This window comes from Pipra filicauda, unplaced genomic scaffold, assembly GCF_003945595.2.
Source record: "Pipra filicauda isolate LSUMZ 115617 unplaced genomic scaffold, ASM394559v2 scaffold109_size3271384_pilon, whole genome shotgun sequence".
Lineage (NCBI taxonomy): Eukaryota > Metazoa > Chordata > Aves > Passeriformes > Pipridae > Pipra > Pipra filicauda.
The window spans coordinates 3043515-3068554 of NW_024103540.1; the positions used below are offsets into that span (position 1 = coordinate 3043515).

Here is a 25040-nt window from a genome sequence, read left to right on the forward strand (position 1 = left end):
TGGTAAACTTGCAGAAGTGCAGTTTTACCAGACTGAGGCTGCCCAGCACAAGCTGTGTCCACTGCAGAACACCATATTGGGCAGCACAACAGAACCACGTGCTCTCTTTGAATACCCTGAGGGGCTCTCTGAGCAGATGGACATCCCAAGGACCACAGCTCAGCTGTGGAAATGAGGCTTGGATGGAAAGGAACTCAAAGATCATCTAGTTACAATCCCCCTGCCATTGGCCAAAACACCTTTCACTAGACCAGACTGCTTCAAGACCCATCCAGCCTGCCCTTCAACACTTTAAAGGACGGGGCATCTTCAACTCCCTGTCCGCACCATAGCTGGCACAGCTATGTATTTATTGGGGTTCTGCAGCCGCCTGGTCAGACTGTAGCCTCCCTGGCAGACATGGTCCCTAAGTCCATGCAAGGTGGATGCAGGTGAGGGAGTGCGCCTATCTCCTATTTTCCCTCAGCAGAGGAACTGGATGACAAATGTCTCAATGCACCAAAGCACACTGCTCCTCACACAGCTAGTGTTTGTAAAACAGTTCAGATGAATTAAACCATGTGTCTCTGACCACTGGGTCACACCTTAGCATGGAAATTTCAGGTAACAAGGCAAGAAATTCTATGTTCATAACATAGGAAATGCTTTCTTGACTAAAAGTGTGTAATCTTGTTCAGAAGTAATTTTTCTTCCTCCACACTGTATTTCAGACTGCGTGGAGACAACTTGTTTAAACAAGGGAGTCTACCTTTTCTGTCAAAAACATTAACTCTTGTCTTCTTCCTACTTGAAAATTACTTAAGGGAGTGGGTTGTGTTTTTTTCTTTTGCAATGGCAGTTAAGTAGTGTCTATCTCCAATCCCGTCAACTCTACCAAACTTTCTGATCTTCAACTTCCCAGAAAGTCCACAGGGTGTCTACTTACCTTACATAAAAAAGGATTGCAGTCAGAAGGATGGGATATTTAACAAAGTGTGGTATTCCCTACTGTATTACCCAGTCCCTAGAGACATTTAAAATAATTTTTTTAAAAAAGCAAATTCAACTAGTGTCCTTGAAAGAACTCTGGGATCTAAGACAACATACCTGTCTTCAAGAACACATCATCCTTCGAGCAGCCTGCTTCCCCATGTGGTAGCAGAATGTCTGCTGGCCAAAAAAATTGACCACTCCCTTCCCAGTCCTACCTGCCTTTCCTGCCTCCAGTTAGGTGCATAAATTGTCTTTCCAGTACAGAGTCCCACTGGAAGCATCAGTGTTGCTCATATTAAATTCAGGAATAAGTCACCCCTGTAAAACTAGGGCAAAAATTGGCAATTCTGCCAGTGCTCAGGGGGTTGTTAGGCTAAAACAAAGAGCTCCGTGAAACTAAGCAGACTGTCATCTCAGAAAGACAGAGGCAGAAATGCAAGGTTTGATGGAGTGGCCACAGCACTGAAATGGTGGTTAGCAGCCTCTTGGCTTAGGGAGGTTAAGATGGAGAAGTTCTGCCAGAGCCCTCGTAGCACACACTCCCAGGATCAGCACTGCATGCTATGCTGGTGTACACCTTGAGCTTTTGCATCAGGGAGAGAGGGAAGGGAGCCTCTACCATGCTTCTCTGATATGCTCTGTGGTCCCTCCAATCACCACGAACCCATCAGCCCGTTTAAACCTAATTTAGGAGTGGCAGAAATACCAAATGCATTTGGCACCTACAGGTTTTTCCATGACCTTCAGTGGCGTAGTAGAGGAAGATCTACTAGCAAGTTCTTCTGAACAGCCCAAATATGGAGTGCTTCAACTGAGATGATAAAACAAGTCCAGAAATAAAACACTGACTTTATTAGCTGCAATTCTGAAAGCATATGAAAAGACAAAGACTTTTCTTCCATGCTATTCTGAGGCTGCTGGTCTGGAATGCTAGTATTGCTTTCCAAAAGGCATCTAAAGAGGCACTTTTTTTTTGTGGACTGTGCAGTTTGTGGGTACCCACATGGCACTTAACTCTTTGGAAAATCAGCATGGCAGTATGCAGAAGAGGCAGACATGGTAGGGCCCACTTGAAACAATAAGAATTGTCATAACTTCCAACAGGAGAACGAACCTACCTCAGCCTGTCTTTGTTGGAGCAAACAAGATTACAAGGCATTTTGGAGTGGGCTAAAGTAAGTATTTCTTGGTCAGAAAATACAAAGCCTGGCAAGCCACAATGAACCCTCCAGCACAACTCCTTCAGCTTCAAACCTCTCCTGAGTGCTTCAGGATTTAATTTCCCAGTGCTTCTCTCACAGACAGAAAACAAACAGCACCCCTTTTCATAGCAACCTCAAGAAACAAAGACACTTGCACAAATCACAGACTGGAAACAAAGATCTACCATTTGCAGACCACCACTACTAATATGCAGAAGTGAACCACAATGGACAACATTGAGTCATTACTGATGAGGAAGAGGACAGTTATTTTATAAGCTCGGTTGGCGATCTCGATTTCTCAAGGCACAATAAGAACATGTGAGACCAAGTCTCTCCTACATAACTGGTAATGCATTGAGGACATGTCAGAAGTCCAGTAGTAGCTTTGTGGCTCAGCTTTGCAAGGGCAAGTGCTAGTGCTGGGTTTACCTAGGTGCAACACGAAGGGACACAGACTCGCCATCTCTGGTAAATCCCAAGACACATGGTGGTAGGAACAAATTCATATGAGGAAAGCCAAAGGAGGTATTAGAATAACTGGGTAAAGTCAAGGAAGAATTATCAGATTAGCCATGTCCTTCTCATTTCCCCAATAATGCACATGAAATATCTCCTAGAATACGCAGCACTGCTGAAAAGGTACTACAGTTGCAGTGAAATACAGCTGCCTGAACTCAGATATCCAAGCTGAAGGAAAAACTGAAGAACTGTACTCCACGTTTTCTTTTAAAACAGCAAGAAGTATTGTATAAAAAACATTTCCCTGTACAGTAATATTACAATGAGAAACATTAACATCTGCATCTTTCTTCAGCTAGTATTAAATTTCATCAGAGCTAATGGAAACCACCAATGGCTGCTCTACAACACCCCTAAAAGCAATGAAAAGGAGCTCACTGACTGTGTGAAAGTGCAGACTGGTCCTAGCCCTGTGCATCTCAAAGGATGTGGTGGAGTGGGAAATCTTGTTCCCCTAGAAGGAAACAGGTTTTAAAAAAACACAAAGAGAGAAGTATGTCATTTGCCTGGTTGTTTGAGACCTTCCACATTTCTGAAAGAGACAGATCCCAGGGATGCCCGTTATGAGGAACTCTTCTCCTTGTATTTCTGGTAAGCATCCAATATCTCCTTAACAACACTTGGATCATCAAGTGTGGTGACATCTCCCATATTGTTTGATTGTTCAGTGACTACTTTCCTCAGCAGCCTTCTCATGATCTTCCCTGATCGGGTTTTAGGGAGACGTTTCACCACCTGCAAAGAAGGGAAAAGACACACCTGTAACAGAACCTAAGTCCTGCTGGAAACCACAAGGAAATTTGGCTGAACTGTCCTAAGCATGGCACACTATTTCATGGCCACAGCTCCTTTGAGGCTCCTGGGAAAAAGACCATTGATCACGCTAGTTTATGTCCAAGGAAAGGAGTGTAACTAGTATCAATTCCTCGTGCTATAAATTTTAATTCTTACTTTCAGTGGACTTTGTTCCCCATTGCCATGTATGTCCAGACTGGATGCTGCAGGACACACAGCTCTTTTGGGAATCAGGTCCTGAATAAGCTGTTAACTATTGAAAACTCAGGCACTAATGGTGACACAGATCTCAATGCCTTACCAGAGCATACAGATATATGTATTCCCCCTTACAGGGCAGGAATATAAAGCATACAATTCTGCACACCAGCTACAGGGTCTCCTACTCAGGGGATAACTCCTGTCTGCTGATGTTTTTCTCTGCCTGGTTATATCTGTCAGCCTACACACCTTCCTTCATAACCAGAACAATGTTAAATGCCTTGGCTACGCCTCGTGCAACGGACTTAGTAGCAGATTCAAAGGTTTTAGCATAAATCTGAACCTGGTGAAGAGTTTTCAGGCACTGAACAGAGACACTAGCAGGTCTCATATTTTACTACATGATTCGGCCAGTAGGCCACAAAACTCTAAAGCATTAACTAACATGCAAGGTGAGAGTTACAGGACTTCTCTGCAGGACTACCCCTAAACACAGGGAAACAGAGGCATTTCCTTGCAAACCTGCAAGTTCTGGAAGCTTCTCCAATCCACTGAGGGTACCTTGGACTGTACCCAATGAGCCACCCTTGCCTGCTCCTGTTATATTCTTTCCTGTGCCTTGGTGTCCACCTTACAAGCATGTGGCTAAAGCAGAACCCCTCAAAGAAGTGGTGTCACTGCCTCCAAGCAGAATGAAAAGGATGCAGGCAGGCCTTGGGGGACAGCTAAGAGGCAGCTTTGTGAACTCTCCCCTACCACACAAAGGGAGCTGCTGAGAGATGAGGAGGCTTGAAACTGAGCCTGGAGCTTATCAGTGCTTCCAGTGCCAGGCTGAACAGCTTCCTGTTATCAAACAGAAAACAGCCAGTGCTTTGAGATCTGAGGCTGATGCTAATTATCAATGCAAACTAGCTGGGCAGCGAGAAGTGTCACTGCCTCTCAGTGACATTGAAGGTTGTGGCGTTTGGTTCATTGCACAGGGCCACAGAGAGCAGTGCTGCATTGCTTCAGCTAAGGGAGAGAGCTGTACACAGCAGCAACACTGCTGCACAGTGAACAGGGACATCAAGCGTGTACTGAAACACATGGTAGCCCTGGAGTTTCCCTCTGCAAGAGCTCCCCAAGCACAGTGCTCTCAACACTCTGTGCATACCATTTAAGGGGTTGTTCAGCACTCAAGGAGCAGCCTCAGGGAAGCTCTAACACACACTCTTTAACAGCCCCACTGAGAAGCTGCTCTCAGGCTGGAGCAGCTGTGAAATCCTAGCCACCTCTAGGTCGCTGCCGATACTCGGGCACGGAAAAAGCAGCACAGGCAGACCACTGCACCTGCCCTCCCCTCCCTAGGATCCCTCCAGCTAGTTCTGTTTTCCTGCTTCTTTGTCCTGCCAGAGAACAACAGCAGCGGCACTGCAGGCAGGAAGGTAAGGCTTGCTCAGTGTGACCATTCCTGCTCCTCGTACCAGTTTCAGTCTCCCACTCACCAGAATGTGGTCAGGCACAGCATATTTTGCTATCTTGGAAGCTACTATGGTTTTGAGCTCTTCTTTGACACGGTCTACGTGAGCCACCTGCTCCTTTAGCACTACGAAAGCAAAGGCACCTGGAAGACAAATGAGCAGAAGTCACAAATCTCACATTAGATACTGGTTGGCAAGACCAGAGATGCTAATTTTTGAATTGAATGCCAAGGCCAGTTTCAAATCATTCCTATGCACAATGTAGGGACTGACAAGAAAACCACAGATCCTGTTTTACAAAAGTGAGTCAGACCCCAACCCTCAAATGATGGTCCAGCCTTTTCTTGGCATCTCTGGATCAGACTGATCTCAGTGACAACCACAAGTCAACAAAAGTACCATTGTGATCAAGAGCTGGCCAACAGAAATCAGCTATTTCCCATTCTGTTCAAAGGACATCTCTAAGCACAGTCCTTTAAAAGGAAGCTCTACCCTATACATAAACACTATGTGCTCCAACAGTTTAGGGAATAACATCTGCACCCAGTTGAGGAAATTTTTCATGGCTGTCTTTGCCTCTTGGGGCTGAAATACGAGTCAGGCTAAGGATAACTGCCCTCCCATTCCCTAAGCATCTCCTAACATACACTTAGGTTAGAATTTAAGGGAAGTGTATGCAGATGTTGTTTCAGGACACTGCTTTTCACATACCTTCTCCTTTGATCTTATGTGGATACCCAATCACAGCTGTCTCAGGGACCTCAGGGTGATCAGCCTTCACAAAAAGTTAAAAAAAAATACACAGATCATAAAGTCCTACAGAGTTTGCTCCAGTAGCTGTAGCAATAAAACATCTTACCATATCTTGCTCTCCCCTTGACAGATCCTGCTGAAAGCACAACAGGAAAACTGGATGCTGACTTTCTACTGCATAGCCATGGCCACGTATCAGGGAGTAGCCCTGCACTAGCCCAGATTTTATACACCAATTAAGTACTCTTACATCCATTGCTAAGGCCACTGCACATCAAACTGAATTTGCAACAGCTGGAAACCTGCTTTCTCCTTCTTTGTGTGTGACTATGGTCTCAGGTCCTGACTAGCCACAGCCAAATCAGCACAAGCAAAACCAGTTTCTGCAATGCTCAGTGCTACAGGAAACTGTGGCCAGCAGAGCAAAACTGAAGCTGCCAACATCACAGTCCACATTTTACTGGTGTTTATAAGTGCCCAAAGTCTATCACAAGGCAGAAATCAGACTGCTTCGTCCTCCCAGAAGAGAGAAGGTTGCTTTGCAATTGCATTTTTATTCTTATGCCACACTGCAATGATTTCTTCTGTTGCACTTCAGAGTTCAAGTTAATGTTCTTCTACAGTAAGATGACAGTTTGGGTGCACAGACCAGAAGAAATCACATATCTGAATCTCACATCAAAGAATGGATTATGTTATCTTAAATTAGATAAAAATATGAAAGGAAACATCATACAGCAATCTAAGCATACAAATATATTTGCATATAAACATGCATACACATCCATACATTGTGAGAGGAACTGGATCCTATAGCTGTGATCAGAAACCCACACAGACAAAAGAATTACTTTTGGAGTAGGAGAAAGTAGAATCTGGTGTTCCATGCAAACACAGCTAAGGTTTATCAGATGTTACATTTAAGTGACATTTGCAGGCAACGCACATAATATAGAAATAAATATTCAGGTCAAGCTTTAAAGATAAATGCTCTGAGGACTTTTTGTTTTCAATTCTCTGAGCTAATATTATTTTCTCTCAAAATGACAGGTAAGTTTTGCAGCTGACATAAATCAAGGTTGCTTTATGTTGAACACTTCTGAATTCTCAGGCATATTCAGCTAATTTGGATGAGCAAGAACCACAGGTATGGGAAGGAGAGGTCAACTGTTAGCAGAGGAGAAGGAACAAATGGGAGAGAGATTTCTGGAGGGTCCATCAGCATCCAAAACAACAACTGCAACAGTACAACATCACTGAGAGGAAACATAGCCCTGACAGTTCGACTGCAGGGACTGCTCACAGTGTGACTCCTCTCTCACTTGCTCATTTGTTGTCCCCTAAATAAAAGGGAACTGTTTCCTCTTGCACATTTGCTATGCATTGTGCATCAAGCTGTCTGTATGCAGGGGCAGGGGTTTGAAGGCAAGAGACCTTGAATTTGTTTAAATTCACAAAGCTGCTTTGAAAGGGTTACTGTACCCCACAGATATGCCCTGTCAAGGGACTTCTACCTGCTTGGAACTTACCATTGCATCTTCTATCTCTGCTGTCCCAAGCCTGTGCCCACTGATGTTAATGACATCGTCCGTGCGCCCTGTTATCTGGTAATAGCCTTGCTTGGTCCTGTAAGCACCATCCCCTGTGAAGTAGTAACCTACAGCAAAGACACACAGGTAGTCAGCAGCAGGAAGTGTGCCTGCCTATTGTTTTGGGCTCTGGTGCAGAACTGACTATGCTCTAGAACAGCAAGTAGGGCAGGTTGGATCGGGCAGCTCACAGGCCCTCCTAAGCTTACAGCTGTGTGACCTGCCTCACACCATTTCCCACTTCCATCTGCCATCCCTGACCTTAGTCTGCTCTACCTGGGCTGTGCTGGCTCCTATAAACACCTGAATAGCACCAAGACAGTGGATCTCAGATCTCTGCCAAGATGGACAAAATCACTGTAGGCAATCAGCAGCAACACGTGGCTGGTAGTAAAACCAAGTCCAGCAACACAACACAGTGATGCATAGTTGGATTTACAGAACCAAGGGAGGCTCTCTGATCTCCCTAGGCTTTATATGCCTACAGCTGCACAGCAACTGCGTGCTCAGGCCTGGTGCATACAGCACTAAGTTAAAACCACTTCTAATGCCATTTGCCATCATGCCACAGGTTATTTGTCAAACTCAGGTCTGCTGCTAGCTACACTTCGGGACTCATAGAAAACTACAACTGCTCAGCTGAAAGGGAGCAGTTCTATTATGTTTTGTACATGGGAACACTGCCAGTTATTTTAATCATTTACACTGGGATGGATGAAAAGCCATTTTTCCTCCTGGCTAACAAAGATTCAGATTCCAGATAAGAGTCCCTCTCCAGCATATAAGTGTAGAATAAACACTGTTATTAGATTAGCTAAAAATAAACCCCAAACCCACCCCATGATAAACATGGTGTTCAGAGAGTCTAAAACATTTGATGGAAACTGAAAAAGACCCAGCATTTCCTGGAAACTCCAGTGTCACTGAGGACACATCTGGATTGTGTTGGCTTTTCACCAAAGCTATGTCTGCATCTGAATAGTTCCAGTGACACATCTGAGCAGCAGCAAGTAGCTAGTGCTGTGAAATCTGAAGGTGATTCTTGCAAGATGTGTTACTGGCCAATTCATGGATTTTCAGTCGTCATCTGCCCTTCCAGATCAATTAAACAACTGTCTACTAAATATCAACAAGACATCAGATGCAAATATGTATTGAGCAATATGGGATTATGGGATTATTCAATTTCTTGTACCAATTTCCCATTCTTATTATCCAACCCATTTTGTACAATTTTCAGGACTGTCTCTCTAGTTATTGCCTACCCCTTTTTAATCCCTTTCAGTTGTTCTCCTGAGTGAAGACAGTGGTCTTTCTTGTTCAATCTCCTAAAAGAAAAGTTTCCCTGCCACTTCTAATTACTTCCAGATGCAACTTGACCACATTTCAAAAATGCAGCCTGTGACAGCAGGTGTGAGATTGTGATGCAGGAGGTATTTTCCCATTAAATATGCCTATTTCCAAGTGGGACACAAAGCTCCAAAGAAAAGTACTTGGACTTTAAAGCTTAGGCATTAAAGTTTTCTAAAAAACACATGCCCTTTTGACAGCTATAAAGGTCAACACTACTTAAAATCATCAGTGCATGCTTACAACATGTGACACATACCCCAAGCCACCATGATCTGGATAGTACAGAAATATGAGAAAGTACTGCTGAAAATATTCAGCGTGCTTGTACTGCAGTGCAAACTGCCTTCTCCCTTGGCACTTTCCTTACCTGGGTAGGCTCTGAAATAGACATCAACAAATCGCTGGTGATCTCCATAGATTGTTCTCGCCATGCCAGGCCACGGCTGGGCAATGCAGAGCGCACCGGACACATCATTGCCCTCTATAACCTTTCCCTGCAGGTTTGAGCACAGAAAGGATGATCAGGTGAACAAAATAGGAACAGCAAGGGCTTCTGTGTCATTGATCTGGCAAGAGTCACCCTGTTGCTCAATGCAGACTGCCAGTGTAAGGCCACAGATGGAGAAAATTAATCCACTCATGGAGCTATTATGCATTGCACTGTCTGTATTGTGCCTTCCTCACCCCTTGAGGCCAGCAGCACAACAGATAAGAATAAAAGAAAAGTTAGTCTTGTGATTTTCCACAGGGCAATTCCAGCAAAGATGTGCCAAGCAGCCAGAGGATGCCTGGGATGAGGCTAGATGAGAAATACCTGGACATCTGCCTTCCACTTTCACTTTTGGTAATTGCCACGTTCCCTTACCAAACTATGTGGAAGAAAACACATGTTTTACTATTTAACAGAGCTCTGAAGTGCAGATGGGGATCATCCACACAGCTTCACAGACTAGCACCAGTTTTCTCACAGACATGCAGGGCCTCATGCCTTGCATTTCCTTTGGAAAACTCCAGCGGTCCTGTTGGCTGTTCCAGTCTTGCCACGTCACTGGATGTTGCATGCACTGTTCCAACTGTTCAGCTCCGTGGTTCCCAGGAGCTGTGAGTCTTCTGATTTCTCTCATAAATGGAGGCAGCAGCTCTTCACTGGAAGTAGTGCAAGACCATAAAAGTGGTGCTGAAAATGTAAACAACTCTTCTAGACATTTGCTGAGATCTTGCAATGCCCAGCTGCCAAATCTGTGTGGGCAAATCTGTATGCTCAATATATATATATAAATTGTTCATCTATTCTACCATTTTAATGGAGAAACAAGCATCCTTCTGGATCCTGTTCCTTTGCCATCTGAAAGGTGATTAAGGCAGAAACACATACCAGCTTCTCTTTTGGGCACCCAGCACAGCTTCAACTCACATTCTCATCCATCAGCACAGGCACAATCCCAAAGAAAGGTCTCATAGCCATAGCTGGAACGATCTCAGCTTTCTCCTCTGAAGGCCGTGGGGCAATGCAGATGCCACCAGTTTCTGGAAGACCAATGATATACAAATGAACCAAATATATAGTCCATTCAATGCTGGATGAAAGCAAATTCCAGCTCTTCTTAGGTCGAGAAGCAAACAGAGAAGCCACTTTGCAAGAAAAAGCCACTTGGAAGGAATTATGCAACACCAAGAAGCACAGCAATCTGAAAGCAGCACAACCCTGAAGTGAGCTGTAACTCACCCAGCCCCATTTCCTACACCAGAAGTGATTTTACAGGGAAAGCATAAGCATGTCAGGGGATTTATCTCCCACTGGTGCTTCTACAGCTGTCTAAGGTTAGCACAAAAAGCACTGCATTTCAGAAGTCTAAATTACTATTATTACAGAGTAAGAGATTAACCCATCCCTTACATGTAAGTTGAGCTTATCTTCTAGTGAAAATTGAACCTTTCAATCATCCTTTTTCATTCCTGCTGGGATGAACATTAAATCAGATCCCAACCTTAATGAGATCTTTTCTATTCTAAAACTAATTCAGAAACACAAGAGCGAAACAAAACCACAGAAGGCTTTTAAAAATACAACTCAATAAATAAAGGTATGTTCTGCCACATGAAGAGTGCATTCCTCTACCAGCTTTGCTGAGGTTGTGAAACAAGGGGTTGGAAAGGCTGAATTTGACCCCAAACTTGGATCCAGCTGCCCTGATGTAGCTATGAGGAAGGTTCTCTGAGGGTCTCTAAACTTTAGACATGCAGCAAATAGTTTCACATATGGCTTACACATAGAATTACTCCCCATTTCACTGATAGGCATGCATCCACTTCATGTTTCTGTTTATTTTGAAAAGAGGCACTCGTACTTTTTCAGGAAAAAGCACGGCGGGCACCTGCCGTTCTCTGTTTGCACAGAAAAAAACTGCATCAGAACAGGGACCCTCATTAAACTGAAGGTTGCTCTTCCTAAGCTAGTACTGATCCCGAATACAACACTGCAAGCTATGCTTCAACATGGGGTTTCCCATATCCTACACATCCTGCAGCCAGCTGCACATAAAGTCACGTTCCAAAGGGATCTGTAAGGTAGCAAGGGTGCTTTAAAAATTATTTGCAAGGTGAAGACCTATTTTAAATTGTTCTAAAAGTACTAGTTTTAGCCATTGACCTATGAAAGGCTTCTAGGCTCTACCCTGCTCTTATGGAGCCTGTCTCTTCAGAGGCAGAGCTGGTAGAGAAATGCCATGCTTCCACATCACCTGTGCCCACACTGTGAACACAGTGCCAATCCACCTGGACTTTAGGCAAGGCCAGCAGAGTCTGAGCAGGAGATGGGGTGCATTCAAATAGACCATTGATAAATCGCACCTGGCAGCAGAGTGGAGTATGTGCTGTCTGCCACCACAGATAGACTGGACTGACCACTTTGGGGTTTCAGAAGCACCAGCCCAGTCTAAATTGCTGTAAGATCAGGCCAACAACAAAAGCTTGGCTCTATATGTTCGAGAGTCTCTTGACTCTGTAGAACTTGAAGTCAGTAACAATAAGGTTGAATGCCTGTGGATCAGACTCAGGGGAAAGGCCAACAAGGCTGACATCCTGGTAGGAGTCTGTAACAGACTGTAACCAGGATGATGAGGGTGATGAATTATTCTACAAGCAGCTGGCGGATGTCTCAAAACTGCCAGCCCTTGTTCTTTTGGGTGACTTTAACCTGCCAGATGTCTGCTGGGAACTTCACACAGTGGAGAAGAGGCAGTCTAGGATATTCCTAGAGCGTATGGAAGATAATTTCCTGCTCCAGCTGGTAAATGAGCCTACCAGGGGTGGGGCCCTGCTAGACCTGCTGTTCACAAACAGAGACGGGCTGGTGGGAGATGTGGTGGTCAGGGGCTGTCTGGGGCACAGTGACCATGAAATTATAGAGTTTTCAGTACTCAGGGATGCAAAGAGGGCCATCAATAAAACCTCCGTGCTGGACTTCTGGAGGGCAGATTTCGGCCTATTCAGAAGACTGGTTCAGAGTGTACCCTGGGAAACAACTCTTCAAAACAAAGGGGTCCAGGAGGGATGGACATGTTTCAAGAAGGAAGTCTTGAAAGCACAGGAGCAGGCTGTCCCAGTCTGCCAAAAGGCAAGTCAGCAGGGAAGATGACTGATCTGGTTGAACAGGGAGATCTTGAAAGAAATTAGGGTAAAAAAGAGAGCCTACTGATTATGGAAAAAAGGGCTGGCTACTCATGAAGAGTGTAGGAATATAGTTTGGTCATGTAGAAAGAAAATTAGAAAGACAAAGGCACAATTTGAGCTTAATCTTGCCATTTCTGTGAAGGATAACAAAAAGTCCTTCCACAAATACATCAATAGCAAAAGGAGGGGCAAGGAAAACCTCCATTCTTTATTGGACATGGGTGGGAATATAGCTATCAAAGATGAGGAAAAGGCTGAGGTATTTAACACCTCCTTTACCTCAGTTTTCAACAGTAAGACAGGTTGTCCTCAGGACAGCTGGCTTCTGGAGCTTGTAGAAAGAGATAAGAATCTGAATAGCCCCCCTGTAATCCAGGAGGAAACAGTTAGTGACCTGCTGAGCCACAAGTCTACGGGACCGGGTGGGATCCACCCAAGGGTGATGGGGAGCTGGCAGAAGAGCTTGCCAAGCTGCTCCCCATCATTTACCAACAGTCCTGGCTCACTGGGGAGGTCCCAGATGATTGGAAGTCAGCGAACATCACGTCCATCCACAAAAAGGGCTGCAAGGAGGACCCAGGAAACTACAGGCCTGTCAGCCTGACCTCAGTGCCTGGCAAGGTTATGGAGCAGATCATCCTAAGTGCAATCACACAACACCTACAGGATGGACAAGGGACCAGACCCAGCCAGCACAGGTTTAGGAAGGGCAGGTCCTGTCTGACCAACCTGATCTCCTTTTATGATCAGGTGACCCACCTGGTGGATGAGGGGAAGGCTGTGGATGTGTCTACCTGGACTTCAGCAAAGCCTTTGACACTGTCTCCCATAGCATACTCCTGAAAAAGCTGGCAGCTCACGGCTTGGACAGGGACACTCTGTGCTGGATTAGGAACTGGCTGGAGGGCCAGGCCCAGAGAGTGGTGGTGAACGGGGCTGCATCCAGTTGGCATCCGGTCACTGGTGGTGTCCTCCAGGGATCAGTGTTGGGCCCAGTCCTCTTTAATATCTTTATTGATGATTTAGATGAGGGGATTGAGTGAACCATTAGCAAGTTTGTGGATGACGCTAAGTTGGAAGGGAGTGTCGAGGCAGGAGAGCTCTGCAGAGGGACCTGGACAAGCTGGAGAGATGGTCTGATTCCAACAGGATGAGGTTCAACAAGGCCAATGCTGAGTCCTCCACTTTGGCCACAACAACCCCCTGCAGCGCTACAGGCTGGGCACAGAGTGGCTGGAGAGCAGCCAGGCAGAAAGGGACCTGGGAGTTTGGATTGACAGGAAGCTGAACATGAGCCAGCAGTGTGCCCAGGTGGCCAAGAAGGCCAATGGCATCCTGGCCTGTATCAGGAACACTGTGGCCAGCAGGGCCAGGGAAGTGATTCTTCCCCTGTACTCAGCGCTGGTGAGGCCACACCTGGAGTACTGTGTCCAGTTCTGGGCCCCTCAGTTCAGGAGGGATATTGAGGTGCTGGAGCAGGTCCAGAGAAGAGCAACAAGGCTGGTGAAGGGACTGCAGCACAAGTCCTATGAGGAGAGGCTGAGGGAGCTGGGGTTCTTCAGCCTGGAGAAGAGGAGGCTCAGGGGAGACCTCATCACTCTCTACAACTCCCTGAAAGGAGGTGGTAGCCAGGTGGGGGTTGGTCACTTCCCCCAGGCAACTATCAGTAAGACAAGAGGGCATGGTCTCAAGCTGTGCCAGGGGAGGTTTAGGTTGGATATTAGGAAGAAATTCTTTACAGAGAGGGTAATCAGGCATTGGAATGGGCTGCCCAGGGAGGTGGTGGATTCACCATCCCTGGAGGTTTTTAAGATGAGACTGGATGTGGCAATTAGTGCCATGGTCTAGTAACCACGGTGGTAGTGGATCAAAGGCTGGACTTGATGACCTCAGAGGCCCCTTCCGACCCAGCTGATTCTGATTCTATTTTATGATTCTATGATTCTATGATTTGAGGGCCTATTCAGAGATGTCTTTCAAAAACAGTTTTTGTTCATGGTTGTACTTTTTTATAAAACCAGTGACAAAAGTGAAAACACCTACTGTCTCTTCTGCACTGTAAAGAACTACACCTAAAACTCAAACACAGCTCTGATTCTGTTTTATTACTGTCAATCACAACACAGCACTAACTAACATCTTAATAATAAGAGCCATAGGAATCATTCATCTGTCTCATCTGCACACACCACACTATTTAAATTGCTTCTCATAACTGCTATCTCACTCATTTGCTCATTCAAAGACTTTCAAGCGGATTCTTAAATCACCATTTGCTGATCTATATGCCTACCAGGCTTTCTTAGCTGGCAACAGGTTGCTGCTTCAGAGAACATCATAGTGTAGAAGACACTGCATAGAGCAGCACAATTAACACGATACATTGATGATGTATCTGATAGGTGACACTGCAGGACCACAACCACCATCCATCAAACTGTTCCCATGATCTCTTTCCACACTCATTTTAACTTCAAATGGCATACATAATCTTTCCAAGATTAATTTTTATTAAAAGCATCAAGTGTGGAGCACGATTGAATCTACTTTCAAACAAAATCAATTTCATGAATATTCATCATTACATTATGCTTCCAGGAGCTGGTAAATGTTTACCTGAAAAACTATGCCTGATTCGAGGTAAGACCAAGCACTCTGCACTAACAGACTGCCCAGTGAATATTTTTTAACCTCTCACCTGATACTTGTTGCTCCAAAACCCCAGGAAAAATAGAATTAAATACAAGATCTAACCCTGTACTTTGAAGGAAACATAAGACACAGCATGCACACTGCATGTTCCAGTTAACAAACAAACCAAAAAATGTTAGGGCAAAAATGGATTCTTCTCAACTACATCAATGCACAGTAATCAACTGCTTCTCTATGGTATTTTCTTTCAGAGCAGTGATGAGGAAAGCACATGATGAGGAAAGACCTAGCCAATCATCTTTCCTTCTGCTGAGCATTTAGGGACCAAGATGATTTAAGAGATGATCAATTGAAGTATATAGTAGTTAACGTTGCTGCTCTGAATTCTGAGGTGGTTTTATTTCAAAACTGAAAATAAAAGAGAGGATGCAAGTCTGTCTGGATTAAATGGAACTTCGTTGTGTGCCAGAAGAAAATTCATCACATTGAGATAGAGAGCCTGCTAGCAGGAGTAAGGATGAAATCAGGAGCAGCTTGACTGGAAAGGGAATGAATATTCTGCTCAATGGCAGTTTCAGAGTAGGGATGACTATTTTTCAGCAGAGGCAGAATGCCAGCAGCTGTGCTGCTGTCTCCATGGCAAATTGGATCTCACAATTTGAGAAGGACATATTGCAAGACACCTTTAGCAACTCCTGAATGTTGGTGCCCAGAAAAGACTGGGTACTGAGGAAGGAGGTGGGAAAGAGCTGCAGGACTCCAGCAAGTGGAGAGCCCCACCAGGCAACACAAACCAAGCTGGAATACAGCACATAGCCTCTCTCCTCTGCTGGCCAGTGAGAGCAGGAGGCAGAGACCAGCTCTGCTCCAACTGGGCTGGGATCTATGACAGCCAGTCACTCTGTCCAGCAGGTTGTAAACAGAAAACAAGCCTTAACTGATGCACACAGCTGGGTTAAGCATGTTACCAAAACAGAAGCGCATCCTTTTTGAGGCATCAAAGGTTCAGGGCCAAAGCAACTACAGCATACCAATTCACTCCCTGGAGAAGGTGCTCCCCAGCAGCCCTGCTGGGTGACAGCCACTGTGTTCTGTGACAGCCACCTGATGGGCAGCCAACAAACCTCCACTCACTCCTTTCCAATCTGCTTGAGTAGTTGCACAAGGCCCCTTTGACTACACAGCTCAGTTTTCTATCCTCTTCTGACCATTCCCAGGAAAGAAAACAAAGCACACCTAAGCACAGATATGGTGTTTTAAATGCATTTGCATGACAAGACCATAACAGGGTCAGTACAGCTGGATAAATAATTGAAAATGAGTTTTGCAATTCAAGCTGACTACTGCCAGCTTTGACCAGAAATTCAATCTCTGCCTCACGTTTCTAGCACCAATTGGTATTTTCCAGCATTCAAAATATCAAGGAATGTTTAGAGGGGAAAGGAAAACCAAAACTTCAACATTGCTATCGCTTTTATATGTTGTTACATTGCTATTATGTGCTGAAACTCCCCAAAGACTATCAAAAGCTGATCAAAATGCCAGAAGGGTTTTTTTGAAAGACTTGTTCGATCAAACTGAAATGTATTAATGCTTCTCTAACCACCAACAACCTGCTGATGATCAGGGTGCCCGCTCCCCAGGGATGCCTTTTACCTGTCTGCCACCACGTGTCCACGAGGGTGCAGCGCCCTTCTCCCACCACCTGGTAGAACCACTGCCAAGCTTCCTTGTTGATGGGCTCTCCCACTAAACCAAAACAAGAAAGTGGCCTGAGACTCAGGAAGTTGCAGGCAGTTAATTCTCCCTCTTGGTGCACGACAAGCTGAACGCATGATCTCCAAGCAGAATGCTTATAGCATTTTTGCTGGGATGCATAAAGGACTGCAATGCACTTATGTAACTAAGAACTTTTTCCAGGAAGACCAAGAGGCAAGCAAGGAATATCACTTAAAATAACTAATCAATGTAGGTCATGTTTAAGAACCTCCCGAATCATAAAGGAAATAATGCAGAAAAATGCTGCTGGGCCCAGTTATGTCAGTAAAATTCAAAGTGAGGTAATTTACCATTGGATACATCTTTTTAGCAAAGAATGTGATCCTGCAAAATAAGCTAGGAAACAGGCAGTCACAGATTCAATGGCCCCAAAGTTAGTTTGCTGTTTCTTCTGCTGAGAAAATATTTGAAAAGCCAGACACAGAGCCTGCTTTATCATCTTCTTTTTAACCATATCCCATGTGGTCAGCTGAACTTCTCTGGCCCCTTTATTTCACCAGCTAGAACCTCTTGTCTTTTTCAGATGAAGATTCTATGTCCCTTACCTGAACCCAAAGTCTTCAAAGAAGATCTGTCATACTTCTTCACCCACTCTTCTCCATAATTCAGCAGTAAGCGTATAGCCGTAGGTGCTGCATAAAACTGATTAATTTTCAACCTTTGTACCACCTCCCAGTAACGACCTGGAAAATCACAAACAGGCTTTTTAGCCATCTAGCACTGACATACCCCTACAAATGCTCAGCTGAAAGGGTAACAGGCAAAGATGAAGCTGTGACTACTGTGAGTACAGAGCAAAAGCAATAACAATTTCCTCCCCTCCCCCCTTTCCCGGATGCACAGATGTTCCTGAGTGTTGTAGACACATGTTCCAAAGAAATGGAGCTTACCTCTCCTGAGTGGGTAGGTCTTGCTGGATAGGTTTCTAAACCTCCTTTGTCACATTGCCATGTCCAGCCAAACCTTTTCCCACCACTTCCTCACCTGGGTCAGGGTACAGTGGAGTGCTTTCAAAGAGGACAGAGGTGGCTCCATTGCAGAGTGGTCCATACACAACATAGCTATGTCCTGTGATCCAGCCAATGTCAGCCACACAGCCAAAAACATCGCCTTGCTGGTAGTCAAATACATACTGCAAAGATAAATGTAAGGCCAGCTGACTTTCTGTTGGTAGGTGCAAAGAGCTTAAAGGTAAGGTGCTGGACTGGACATCCAAATGGGAGAGAGTGCACAGGGCAAGTGGAGCCAAGCATGCAGGACACAGCAGCACAAAGACCAATCCGCAGTGAGGAAGCAAGTCAGAGGGACCAGTACCAGGACTTATTGGCTCCTGTCTACTTTTTCAAAAATACACCCAATAAGCCAATTGGGCAGCAAACAGAGAACACAGCACTCCTCACCAATCCAAGTCTCTCTTGTTAGCACAGTTGGAAGGTAAGTGAACTTTTCCCAGAGGATGCATCTGAGTTACCTTGTGCGTGAGAGCAGCGTACAGCAGGTATCCAGCCTGGGTGTGAACGATTCCTTTGGGTTTCCCAGTGCTGCCTGAGGTATACAGCATGAAAAGCATGTCTTCACTGTCCATGCTCTCTGGAGTACATACAGAAGCTGCCTTGGTCATCTCCTGAGGAATAAAAGGTAGTAATGACAGAAAGATTTAGCTATATGGAGCCAACCATTACTCCCTCTGTAAGCATGTCAGCAGCGTCCAGAGACAAGAACCACCACTGCTGTTGTCCCCTCACAAATGTGCATGGATACATCATGGGTTATATGGGCTCACTTAGTGGAAAGGTTCCTGTGGATGCATAGCGTGTAACCTTTCCACCAGTACCTTTGCTAGGCACAGAAGTCAAGAAGAACCGGCCAGATAAAATAACACTTCAGGAAAAAATAGTGTGTCATAGCTGCTTACATTTCAAGCCTTTGCAAGCTGCTGGTAGAAAACCAAAGTGTGACTGCAAACATGAATCACACTTGACAGCAGCAGCAAGGCTGACTGGGTACCATTTAGGACCTTTCTTTTCCTTTTAAAACTGCAGTGCTACAGTTAAACTGTGCATGCGTTTCCCTTCCCTGGCCCCAGCAGTGGATGATTGTCCTGTCCCTTTGATCCTCAAATTCTAATTTCTTCTACCCAGGAGGAGAGTGCTTTACTCTCCTGCAAACTTTTGGTCTATCTTGTGTGCTCAGTCCAACAGAGGAAGGGGAAATAATGTGCTTTGAAAGAGGTACTTGTGCTCACTGGACGTTTTTGCAGCAGAGGGCTTGTCTACCCAGGCTGTAGATTTTTCAGGATGAGACTGAACATTTTTCTTATCCATGTACAAACTTGCAATAATCTGTGTGTTCCTAAAGCTCAACATATGGCTGTAAAAAAACCACAGCTGCCTTGTGTCTCTTGAGCCCTGTACTGTACTAGATGAATGATTCCTGCAAGGGTTATTAGGTGGCTCCTTGTAGGAATTTCTAGGTACTGCCTTTTTACAAGTATACACTGTAAACATACTGTATTTACAAGTGAATACTACTATCAGCAGGTCCAGTCTGACAAACAGAGCTTAATAAAATATAGCTGATAGTCTGGTGTTACTCTTAGCCTCTGAGTTATCCAGTCTGACAAACAAAGCTTAATAAAATGTAGCTCGCAGACTGGTGTAATTCTTAGCCTCTGAGTTACAGCACTGCTGCTCATGTCAGGTATTTATTGTGACATTTCAGCACTGCCAATTCGGGCTGACTTGCCAGTTTTTGAAACAAAGATGGAGTCCTCATATGCTCTATTATAACATGAGCTTAAATTTTGCAGTAAGGCACTGCACAAGAGCTGGAAAGCACAAGTGCTGTAAAGATCAGTAACTACAGAGTTAACAGCATTAACTGTTTCATTCTTGTTTCGTTTCAGACCCTACAACTGAAAATGTACTGAGTTCAGCTCTTGGATCACTCTTGGATCAGGCTGTTGACAGACTAAGGAAAATAATCAAAATGTCCTTTGTGGAGTAGGGAGTAAGACAATTTCTGAATAAAACCTGCCTTCTCTGTTTAACTTAAGAGTAGTAGTTGCTCCTATCTCATGTGACCAGCACAGACCCTTGAGCAATTATCTGGCCTGCAGATGGATGATTTCCAGGCATTATTAGAACGAATAGTTTCTGTTAACTGCTGCTAGAAAACTGATACAACTACTTCTACTAAACACATAAAAATAACAGCTGCCTTCTTTGCCAGGAAGCACAGGTTCTAAATACTCCCAAGCCATCACTGTCCTCCTATTGTGGAGCAACACTATTCACAGGCTGTATTAAGCCTCTCTAGGAACGTGATTATTTCTGCACTGCCTTTCAACAGTGCTCATGCAAACCATAAGAGAGTGTTTGAACACAGTATAACAACAACAGTGACAATGGTCTCAGTGCCCTCTGGGTCTCAGGAAACACTCATTCCTTAAATCTCAGCACTGTCTGCAAGATTACTAAAATGGAGCAGCATAATCCCTGCCTGTGCTGATATAAACCAGATGTGGATTGAGCTGTTTCGACTCACAATCCTAACAGACTGTAATATGGGCAATCCATTTGAGGATGAAGATCCAGATGATATAAGGAGCAGAACTCAAGTCCAAAAGGCACAGATGGAGAGAAAGATTATCCTAGCCAACACTCAGACCTAAAAGAAGTTATCCGGAGCGCCAGCGAGCATCTGTGGCAGCACAGGAGGAGCAGCACACACTGAAAACCTGCTCCAGAGGCAGCATAAAGGCCAGACATCACTGTCAGGCCTGGTACAGCTACACTAGAGTGCCAAGCTGCTTCATAGGCTTTTAAGTTCAGCACACACAATGCAAGGAAACTGCCATGGAGACTGCCTCATCTTTCCCAGCTGCCAATTCCTAGTGTAGCCCACAGCAGATCAAAGATCAAAGCCAAACACCACAGTGTGCATGATCTACACATTCAGGAAGACTGTTACATGCGTTCTGAACAGCCCCGCATCAGGTTTCTCAGAGAGGCCTGTGGTAGCTGGTCCCTACATTTATTAGTTCACCATATTTCTCTTCCCAGGCACAGTAAACATCACATACTTCAAGAAACATCAGGAATACAGGCAAGGTTTACCAACAACATACCTCTTCAAGGGGAATATCACAGTCACCCATCTGGACTTTGTTATCTGTCCTCTGAGCCACAAAGACATGTTTGATGCTTGGACAGTTCTTCACAGCTTCATCCACAGTCCTCTTCAGCTCTATGATTCGGCCTCCCCTGACTCCCTGGTTGTAGGTGATAACTGCTTTGCATCCAGCTAAGAAGAAAAAGAATTAGCATACATACCAGCCTGCCTTTCAGGATAGTGTGCACACCCTACTTTCATTACTTTTGAGGATGATGTACAGGACAACATGTGTGTCAAATACTTAGAACCATTATCAATCAAAACCAGTCAGTGTCACTGATGAAAAAAACTTTAAAACCTGAGACACACATAGATTAGGGGCAGCTGGAACCTCCATAGGTTATCTAGTCCATCTCCCCCACCCCAAGGCAAGGCCCATTCCAGCTAAACCACTTCTGACAACTATCTGTTCAGTCTTCCTAAAACGCTCCAATGGCATCTCTTCTACCCTCCCCACCAGTCCACTCCAATGCCTATCATGAATATGAGAAAGTCTTTCCCAACATCTACCCTAAGTACCCCTCACTGTAATTTAAATCCTCAGTTCCTGCCTAGCAAAGCTGACATGCAGAGCAGCTTCCTTCCAGTTACCTGTGTTACAATGAATGATACTGCTTTAGGCTGACAGCTCACACACTGAAACCAGGGCAAGACTTCCTATGATCTGTGTGAACAAGCACCTTTGCCCCTCTCTCTGAGGCTCCGTGTAAGCATCCATTACAAACTGACATGGACAGCACAAAGCTCAGCAGCCTCTTGAAGGTGTCACCCTGCTCTGAGATACCTGCAGCCTTCTGAAACTCATCTGTACTACCTGGAAGCCACAGCACACAGCAGCAATCTGGCAGAACACTTCAAATTGCACCACTCAACGTTATTACAGAGCTGTGGCTGCAGAGAAATGGCTCTTTAGTCCATTACCTCCACACAGGTGGCCAAATATGAGGGATATGTATTTGCTCTCTATAGATTAACTCCACTAAAAAGAGGAAAAAACCATGAAAATTTCTGTAAGACTTTTTCCCTCAGACTAGCCATAAAGAAAGTGATGTGACTGCTATGGGACATGAGCCACTTGCTATTTAGCTCTTCTGTCAGTACTTTTAGCGTTCCTTTTTACCTAATCACACAAGTGCTGAGGGCTGAGAACAGCTCTGTCTGCTGGTACAAGGGCTCGCAGAGCAGATGCAGGCTGCCAACACTTCCAGGACCACACATAAATCACAGGATTACTATTGAGAATGCAGAATTAGTACTGTGCAAGAGTATCAAAGAAACACTGCAATTACACTGCAAAAGAACAAATCAGACCCCATCCCTAAGCTCTGGTTTTCCTTCCAGCTTCATTGCTGGCTGGCAGTAACCCAGTTCACACTGAATGTTAAGCAATTTATAACGTATTTTAAGGCCAGAGGATACTACATCTCTCCCTAAGGAAAAGGCTCTTCAATGCACTCTATGGAGGAGAGTAAACTCAACAGAGAATTGGGATATGTCTCGGACCACTGTCCCAGAGGAGTTTGTTCCCCAGTCTGCATCTACTTACAGTCCACGATTCTCCCAGCCAAGGACTCTGCGCTGAATCCGGCGAAGACCACACTGTGAACAGCACCAATTCTGGCACAAGCCAGCATGGATGCCACTGACAAGGGAGACACGGGCATATAGATGGCCACCTTGTCCCCTTTCTGTATCCCGTATTTCTTCAGGGTGTTGGCAAGACGGCAAGTCAGATCCAGAAGTTCCCTGCAGGCACAGAAGCAACACTGTCATGTGACCACACAACCTGTTTTACACGGGGGAACAAAGAAAAGATGAACTTTTCTTTGTGTATGAGTGAGGTATCACATCACCTCTGGACCTCATCTCAGCAGTACTGGGCACATCAGCTTTTGCATTTTAAAGAATGGTGACCTGGGGCATGGTGAGAGTCAGACTGCTCCTGCCACTTCGGTGAGGAGAAAAAAGGGCAGAGAGCGGTGCTGGCTGCAGAAGGATGAGTAAGAGAGAGCCGCAGGCGCTGCCTGGAGCTGCCAGGCTGTGATGTGCGTAAAGCAGCCAGCAAGCCAGTGGCTGTCCTGCTGCCTCCAGAAGTCAGTGTCCATTTTGGCCATCCTTGATACCTTTTTTACCCATGAGGCTCAGTCAGAAGCTACTGGGAACAAATGTGGGATAAACACAAGGTGAAATGGAAGTGTTGCCTAAAGACTCCCAGAACTTTTTAAGTTGGCAATTGCTGGAAGTGCTCTGCAACTGGTAGATTCTCTTTAAATTGCAAGGGTAAACAATGCATTTGCATGCATAAGGAAGAAAAGAAGTCCCGAGACACCAGTGTGAGGGGCAGATTTTACATGACTTTCATCAAAGCTGGAGCACCTGCAGCCCAACTTCCTCTGCTGTCACTTAACCCTGCCATGCCACAGAGCACAACAGCCTTGCAGAACAGAAGCACTGCTCCGAATAAAACTGCAGCCACTTTTGCACAGAGAAACTCGGGTACACCAAGAACAGGAACAAAGGCTCTTTTCATGGGGCTCGCCACTGCAACAATCTGTCTTAACAGCAAAAACGTTCCTCTAAGGAATGAAAAAGCAGTTTGTGGGCAAAGGCTTGCACATACACTTATTCTGCACAGGGGATAAGACGACTGCAGGTACACCTGGGTCCAAGATGCTGTCATGAACTGAACAGCTCTGTATGCCTCCAGTGGAAAGGCTTCAGGAACAAGAGCTACTGTACCAGGTGAGGAGTGGTCTCATGCCAAAGGAGACGACCCTAGGAGGGGCAGCAGAACAGTCCTTCTGTACGAATCATCAGCTCAGAGGAGGAGACTGGCAGAGTCTGCCCAGAATGAAAATTGTCCTCTGGGTTCATAAACTCTCTGAGTACTGAGGCCCAGAGGAGAGAGAGATATCTTCTACTCCCTAGGAAACTCATCTTCAATCTGTCACCTGTGAACCCTTAGGGGCTGCAAGCTATGCCCCCAGGGACCCCCATAACTGTTAATAAAGAAATTAGTTTTGGCGGTTTGCATTCCGTAATAAGCTGTAAAGCATGAATCTATATCTTATGTGTCCTCTTCTCACAGAACTGACCATAGCTGTGAAAAAACAAAGAAACAAAACCAATTTTCAGCTGGTGGCTAAGCTGCAAATAAAATGAAAAGTTCCTTGCTCATCAAAAATTGTTTTGTTTCTTTTTTTAACTTTCTTTTCCACTGCAAGCTGGAAATAGGGAAAGCCCAAGAGCTCCTCTTTGGAAATGTCATATCAAAACTTGGCATCTTACTTCCACAGGATAAAACTCCATCTGCACTGTGAGGGCATGAAGAAACACAGTCATTGAGAAAGTATGACGATAGATCCAGTGATGGCTGGAGGGACACCACTTCCCTCCCATCTTTTAGAAGACAAGGAAAACGAGCCTCAAATCCAAGGCACAGCACCTCATATTATTTATTTTAATACTATTCCCGTAGGATCAAATAAATAGTCCATTTCTGGGCAGGCACTCAGAGAAGTGTCCAGACATGTTCAAGTGTCTGTTCTCTGGCAGTAGCTGGCAACAGCTGCGACTGCAGAGAAACCACAATCCTGTAGAAATCAGGTATGGAGTGGCTGCACCCCAGACTGAATTTCCCCCTAATCCCTTATGGTTAGAGATCAGCCTAAACTCTAAAGTGCAACATTCAATTACCCCTTCCCAAGCCCCTCATGACCATGCATGTTCCTACTGTCTACATAAGTGCACAGTCTGTTAGATTTATTATTTTGCTTACTCTTACTGAGTTCATGAACTCTGTGCAATAATGATTTCTCACCCCATGTTTGGTTTGGTGCCTTGTCCTAAAAGGTCACATTTTCTGGTCTGGAATTTATCTGAGGCTGCATTAGAGAAAAATCTCAATGTGGATA

At 45.0% G+C, this 25040-nt stretch overlaps 1 protein-coding gene across 3 annotated transcripts in view; it reads right to left on the bottom strand.

The window, feature by feature from the left end:
* Nucleotides 1-1801: 1801 nt before the first annotated feature.
* Nucleotides 1802-25040, bottom strand: part of ACSS1 (acyl-CoA synthetase short chain family member 1) — a 36364-nt gene continuing 13125 nt past the window's right edge. For all 3 annotated transcript variants that reach the window (XM_039381486.1, XM_027709861.2, XM_027709863.2), the window contains exons 3-14: nt 22673-22872; nt 21080-21255; nt 18422-18574; nt 17935-18082; nt 17496-17633; nt 16828-16920; nt 10262-10374; nt 9215-9341; nt 7435-7562; nt 5864-5927; nt 5177-5295; nt 1802-3431 (exon numbers count right to left, since the gene is read on the bottom strand). In XM_039381486.1, coding sequence (XP_039237420.1) covers nt 3258-3431; nt 5177-5295; nt 5864-5927; nt 7435-7562; nt 9215-9341; nt 10262-10374; nt 16828-16920; nt 17496-17633; nt 17935-18082; nt 18422-18574; nt 21080-21255; nt 22673-22872 — 1633 coding nt within the window. In that variant the 3' untranslated portion in view covers nt 1802-3257. The remainder of the gene's footprint in view (nt 3432-5176; nt 5296-5863; nt 5928-7434; nt 7563-9214; nt 9342-10261; nt 10375-16827; nt 16921-17495; nt 17634-17934; nt 18083-18421; nt 18575-21079; nt 21256-22672; nt 22873-25040) is intronic.